Source organism: Pteropus alecto, unplaced genomic scaffold (assembly GCF_000325575.1).
Source record: "Pteropus alecto unplaced genomic scaffold, ASM32557v1 scaffold164, whole genome shotgun sequence".
Lineage (NCBI taxonomy): Eukaryota > Metazoa > Chordata > Mammalia > Chiroptera > Pteropodidae > Pteropus > Pteropus alecto.
Window position 1 is genome coordinate 22637404 of NW_006439568.1, and position 6909 is coordinate 22644312.

Here is a 6909-nt window from a genome sequence, read left to right on the forward strand (position 1 = left end):
ATGAAGAAATATAAGAAAGTCTTGAAAATTATGAATAAAAAGCAAGATGTTTTAAAAAACAAGCAAAATGAAAAGGATATCATAAGGAAATTTAAATTTAACAAATAAAGTGTTAAGACAGGAAAACTATGGTTTTAGATGTCAACATACAGTTTGCCTTTGAAGAAACTGTGGCTGGTAAGAAGCTAGAGATCTCCTGGATGCTGATAATATTCTTTATCTGATTTCAGATGCCAGTAACATGAATGGGTTTATTTCATGAAGTGTAAAGCTGTACACTAAGAGTTGTACAGTTTTCTGTATGATATACTAGAATTATATAAAAGTTTACTCAAGAGTTCAATGAACAAGTTCAATAGCATGTTAGACATAACTGAAAAGAAAATTAATGAATTAGAGGATCAGATTAAAGAGCTAACTCAGAATGCAGGTCAGCGAGTCAAAGAGAAGAAAAATAAGAAAAATACATTAAAAAGGTGAAAAAGAAGAACATATATGTAGAAAGAATTATGCAGAGGCAATCTGAAGAGATAATCCAGAACACTGGCAGAACTCATAAAGGTCATCAATACTAAAACTTTAAAACTCAGATTAAAATCATTCTAAAGTTGTCAGAGAAAAAGGATAAATATCTTTAAGGAAACACAAAATGACAGTGGATCCCTCAAAAGAGCAATAAAAAGCAAGTGTTGGAACAATGGTATCTTTAATGGGTTAGATAAAAATAACTATTAATAAGAAATTCTATATCTAGCAAAATATCTTTTAAAAAAGAGAGCAAAATTCAGACATTTTCAAACAACAAAATTAAGTTTGCTAACAGCAGATCATCACAAAAAGCCAGAAGGAAAATTATCTGAGATACAAGAAAGGAATGACACTATGAGAAGGAATGATTAGTAAGGCACTAGTATATGAGTCAGAATAGAGGGTCCATGACCAAATCTGGCTGAATAAAGTTTTATTGGAACATAGTTATGTCAATTCATTGACATATAATCATCTATGGCTGCTTCTACATTACAAAGAGTAGAGTAGTTGGAATCGAAACCATATAGCTGATAAAACTAAAAACACTTACTATCTGGCCCTTTACTGAATAAATTTTCCAAACCTTGCAGAGTAAATAGCTTATTTATGTATAATTTAATAAATTAAAAATGAATGCATCAATATTTCTAAGACCAGAATTTACATCATAAAAAGTGTTAATTTCTAAGATTAAAATAAAAAGAAGAGTAAAGAATAACTTCCAATACAGCAGAGAAAAAATGGAATTAAAAAATATAAAGCAGAAATCAAGATAGGGAAGACAATCCATAAATATCTGTAAATCATATATCTACTAAAGTTCTAATATCCAGAATATATGAAGAACTCTTTTAACTAAACAATAAAAAGACCAATAACCCAACTAAAAAGTGGGCGAATAATCTAAATAGGATAAGAACAAATAACAAATCTATGAATGGCCAACAAGCATATGAAAAGATGCTCAACATCATCAGTGATCAGGGAAGTGCAAATTAAAATGACAAGATACTCCTTCACATGCAATGAGATGGCTAGAACTAAAAAGACAGGCAATAACAAGTGGTGACACAGATGTGAATAAGAACTTTCATACCTTGATGTAGGATTGTAAAATAGTACAGACATTTTGGGGGGACATTCTATCAATTCCTCAAAAGCTTAACCACAGAGTTACCATATGAACCAACAATTTCTAGGTATACATATATCTAATTGAAATCAAAACATGTACAAGAAGGAACATAGCAGAATTAATCAAAATAGCTAAAACGTGAAAACCACTTAAATATCCATCAACTGATGGATGAAGAAAATGTGGTATATCCACAAAATAGATTATAATTCAACCATAAAATAGAATGCAGACTGATAATGTTACAATATGAATCAGTCTTGAAAATATTATGGTAAGTGAAACAAGTCAGTCACAAAAGACCACATATTGTGTGATTCCATTCATATGAAATACCTGGAATAATGAAGAGTAACTGCTACTAGTATATCAATTCTTCTTTGGAGTGATAAAACCATTCTAAAATTTGATATTGGTGATGGCCGCACAAAACTAAATACACTAAAAATCATCTACTTGTATACTTTAAAAGGAATTTTAAAATATGCAAATTATATCTTAAAGAGTTGTTACACAAATATTAGTGAGTTTCAACAACAAAAAAATCAAGGGACAAATCATTTTAATCCTACAAAAAATTTATTCCAGAGTTGAAGGATCACTCTCCAGCTCACTTTAAGAGGCTAGCATGTCCTTGATATGATATACAATAGCTGTCGTGATAATAAAGAATTCCTTATAACCAAAAGTAATTAGCAAAGAACAGATATGTCTAGTATGCTAAAGAAAAGACCCTTGCATTAAGACAAAGACCCTCACATAGGAAAAACTCTAAACAAGTTCTTTCTAACTCTTAGAATTCTATTATTTTATATTTAACAACATTCACATTTAATAATCTTAAACATTGCCAACATTAATTTCTGGCAATGCTCACTTCTGACAAATATGAGAAAACTAGCTTGCAGTGGAAATTTCAGTGCACAGAAAAATAGAGAGAAATCAACTTCAAGTCACAGTCAAAAACCGTGCAGACCATATCTGCTCTTCGATAACAGTATGTGCAGTAATCTGAAAGCTGTCAGGATTGATACACTTGCATCTTAACAACATGAACAAGGTGTTGACCTATTTAAAACTGTCAAACATTTGAATCTTGTTATTAAAATATAGATTCACATTATTTACTTTGTGACTTAAAACTTTTCCAGGTTCACATATTGCTTCCGATGAATATGTCAAAGTTCAAAAGAATATCAATTTGCAACTGAAAATACTGCAATATCGGAAATCAAGTATTTACTTAAGAGTTATGGCTGCAATCACCATATAACTATCTACTTTATTTAAATAAATGAGAAATGCAGAAATATGCTTGATATATTTATTTGATTATTTATGTTACAATATACTCACTCATAAGTCAAGCAGCTTAAATTTAGATCAACCTACTAATCATTCTTAATTCAGCCTAATGTATACATCTGAAACCAACTTCTTAAGTCACTTTTATGCTTAGCATTTTAATGATTATATTATATTGCATATGATGTTTTGCACAGTCTCCATTTATGTAGTTATACATGGATATAATTAAAAGGTGTGGCTGTCAATAAACAGCATCACAGTTTCATGTTCATTTATTTTGTAGATCTTTCTTTTTAGATTGCTTTGTAGATCACTTTCATCTTCGTGTAGATCTTTCAATAAAACTGAGTTACATATGCACTAGCATATTAAAAAACTAACAAAATTCAAAATATCAGTATATATAGATATAACAACATAAAAAGAATTTCTTTAAAAGTACCTTCTTCAAGGATGGGTCGTGGGATAACAAATGGAATCTCCTGCAGAGGGTCCATATACTTGTGGCCAGCACTAATAATCTTTATTTGAGGCAGGCAGAGAACAAGTGTTCCTGGCATGGTCTGTCCATGGTACCAACTTCTTACTGTTCCAGGAATGTCACCAGATACAATTGTACTTGGGGAAGGCAGGCTATCATTTGGAATGAATACACAACAAGATTGTACTTCAAGCTAGAAAAGAAAAGCAAAATTAAATATTTAGATCAGGCTAAATTTGAGAATAAACATACCTTCAAATACCAATATCTTTACCAGAATAAACAGGCAAGTGAATAAAAACGAAAATGTCCCATACTTGTGTCTTTATGAGTTTCTTTTTCTAAAGAACACAACAAACACTTGAAAAGGTTTGTTTTTTGCTATACATCTGATCAAATGGGTGCAGTGACATGAGCTGAAAACATATCTGCCTTTCCACAGTTCTATCCAAGAAACATAACTGAGTTAGAAAATGTCCTGGCAAAAAAAGGTGAGAAAATCCTCCTCCTTTTGCGGTTCATTAGATTTTGTTAACACCAGCTAAGTCCTTAGAACTGACTACCATTTTATTGCTCTTACTTTAAAAAACACACAAACTTCTAATTCTATATGAATTTGGCTCATCCTTTTTTACTTTATAGACTAAAATATAAGAAAAAAAATGTTTAAAATGTTCAGATGATATCTCTAGGCAAACATTAAAATAGAACACGTTTATATCATATACTTTCTCTTTTTATACACATGTATACCAAGACTCAAGTATATATATCACATTTGTTATATATAAACACATACATGGTAATAAAGAAAATTCAGAAGACTTTAAGAGCGCTATTCCTTGCTTTTACTGTGATTTCATGTGAAATTTTTATACTTCCCTATCACCAGTGTAGTCACTTGGGTTGCTAGGGCCTTAGGTAGGTAAAACAAGATTAACCTGAATTCATTGTAAGTTCTTAATTCAAAAGCAATGTAGGTTGGTCTATTAGTTTTAGTTGGTTCTTACAAAGTAATATCCTGTACCAGGTTAGTAAACTGCCCAAACAGACTAGCACACTTGAATTATTTTTAAGAAAATAAAAAATATAACCTGTTAATTTTCTACAAAATATTTGGCATACAAAGGTATTATCTGAAAGTGCAATAAAAATAAACTTTGTTTGCTTAATACTTGGATATTGTAGTCAATTATATTAGCAAATGTACTAAATAAAAGATAACTAACAATATAGTAATATGACTTCTCTGGGGGCTTACATATTCCTTAGTGAGAGCATAATGATATGTAACAGCTGGAATTCCTTAATACAATAAATAATTTGCCAGCCTTATAAATAAGCAAACTTTCTCATCTTTGCTTCAACATTTCTGTGCATGGACAAACTTATGAATTCAGTGAAGAAAAATATAAGTAAAATTTTGCAAAAACAAATACATTGGTTCATAGATTATGAGCTCGTTTTTTAGTTTTAGAATTTTATCTTGCAGCTTAGACAATTTAAGTGTGTATATGTTAAGTAGTTAATTGATTTAAGATTACGACATACTTTTTTATTCTGAAACAGAAGTATATATTGTCTCAGATGTATTAAGTTTTTAAATATTAACATAAGTCATTGTCAGTGTTCAATAACACAAGTTAAAATGGCACACTGAGAGCATATTATCCCATATAAATACTGATTTGACCTTATAAGTATTTAATACTTCATGTAGGTACTGATGCTATGTTGAAAAATAGCTTTCAGTAATGTGACATAATTGGCTTAACATGTCGCCATATACAAATATATACATATAAGGCTGAGTGAGAAACGAATTGAAATTGTGCCAAAATTTCCAAAATCACAAAATATTCTAAAATTCCACTAATTCAGAAACAAATTATTTCATTACATTTAACAACCTGAGCAATGCATACAGAATCAATAGTATATTAGCATGAGATACATAACAACTCTAAAAAAATAAACTTTCTAAATATAATATATGTTGTGGGGATTTCTTTAATGATAAGAACCAAAACATATACATAATCCAAATTGCTCAAATTTATAATGTTACATATATTATATATACTAAAGCTATCACATAAATCTTTTTACACTTTTAAAATAACTGTTAAACTATATGTCTAAAATTGTGGTTTTAATGTAAAATGTTGAATGATTTATGCAAGTGAACAGAAAACTGCAGCAGTAAATTTTGCATTAATGTAAGGATCTGACAATCCAAGGGAAAGAAAATGAAGTAATCTGCCAGTAAGAAGTCCTCAAACTGGGGGTCAGATCATGTTCATGGAAACCATCTGGTTGGGACCCTCTGAGCCACACCAAACACAAATGATCTTTTAAAAAAATATCCTATTCATTAATGCATCACAGCTGCACTGAGTGTTACTTCATTTTTCCATGGCAACATCCTTTCTGTTTCAAGGATCTTATTTCAGTTTTGGTAGCAACGTGTTCTTTTGCCAATATTCATGTGTTAAAGTGAAGGGATTATTACAAATTCTTGAAGCAGAACCACCCCTATTTTGATTCCTCTTAGGTCAAGGGCTACATATCTAAGTATTACATACTGAAGATAAACCAATAAAGTAGAAATTATTTGGTATTCTTATTTTAATAAATAAAATTATTATCATGCATATTTTTTCTGAAGTTCCAGGTTTATGTGCCATTTGAAAAGATGCCATTGTGTACCCCCCATGTGTAAGATTTGGTAAACTTAGATTTTTCTAAATTGTTTGCTCTATAACTGTGATACACTCTGTGAAAAAGAAGAGACTAAGACAGGTTTCATTTATCATTAATCTGAACATTTTGTTTAGCCTGCTGTCTATCATATAGAACACTTTACATATAAATGCTCTAAAATTTTTTCTGCCTTTTTAAATAACAGTCCTATTTCTTCTTCCCAAATGTTTCTCTTGCTTTAAAACTTTAGACTCCAGCAATAATTATGTTTTGCAAAATTTCTACAGAATGAAATAAATGTTTCAGGAAACAGCTTTAAATGTTTTAAAAAATGAAACATTTCAGGGTATAATTTCATTCACTTTTTTTTTTAATTCATGAATTCTTTAATATTTACAATGAACTGAACAGGAAGTCAGGAACACAGAGACAAAAGACATAATCTCAGTGCTTAAAAAACTTAAAACAATAGAGTTTTAAACTATCAATAGAATTTTCACTAGAGCACAAGCTCTATGTCAGACACTGCCTATTTTGTTCACTCTATTATCTCAGTACATAGTACAGTGCCTAGCATGTACCAGATACTAAAAAAATTATTAAATAAATGAACAATTAGTTTTATTAGCATCAGATATAGATGTTAACTAAAATAATTGTTTAATGCATGCTCGTTATTTCATTTCACAGAACAACCTGGTAGTTAGGTAACTTAAAAAACTGACTTTTCAGCCAAATGGGCACAATTCCT

The 6909-nt window shown here is 30.1% G+C and overlaps 1 protein-coding gene across 1 annotated transcript in view; it reads right to left on the minus strand.

The window, feature by feature from the left end:
- The window catches only part of VPS13B (vacuolar protein sorting 13 homolog B), a gene marked incomplete at its 3' end in the record, with an annotated part of 647903 nt that overhangs the window by 335951 nt on the left and 305043 nt on the right, over positions 1-6909 (minus strand). Inside the window, exon 23 of the mRNA XM_025050073.1 lies at positions 3417-3648. Within this exon, the coding sequence (XP_024905841.1) occupies positions 3417-3648 (232 nt within the window). The remainder of the gene's footprint in view (positions 1-3416; positions 3649-6909) is intronic.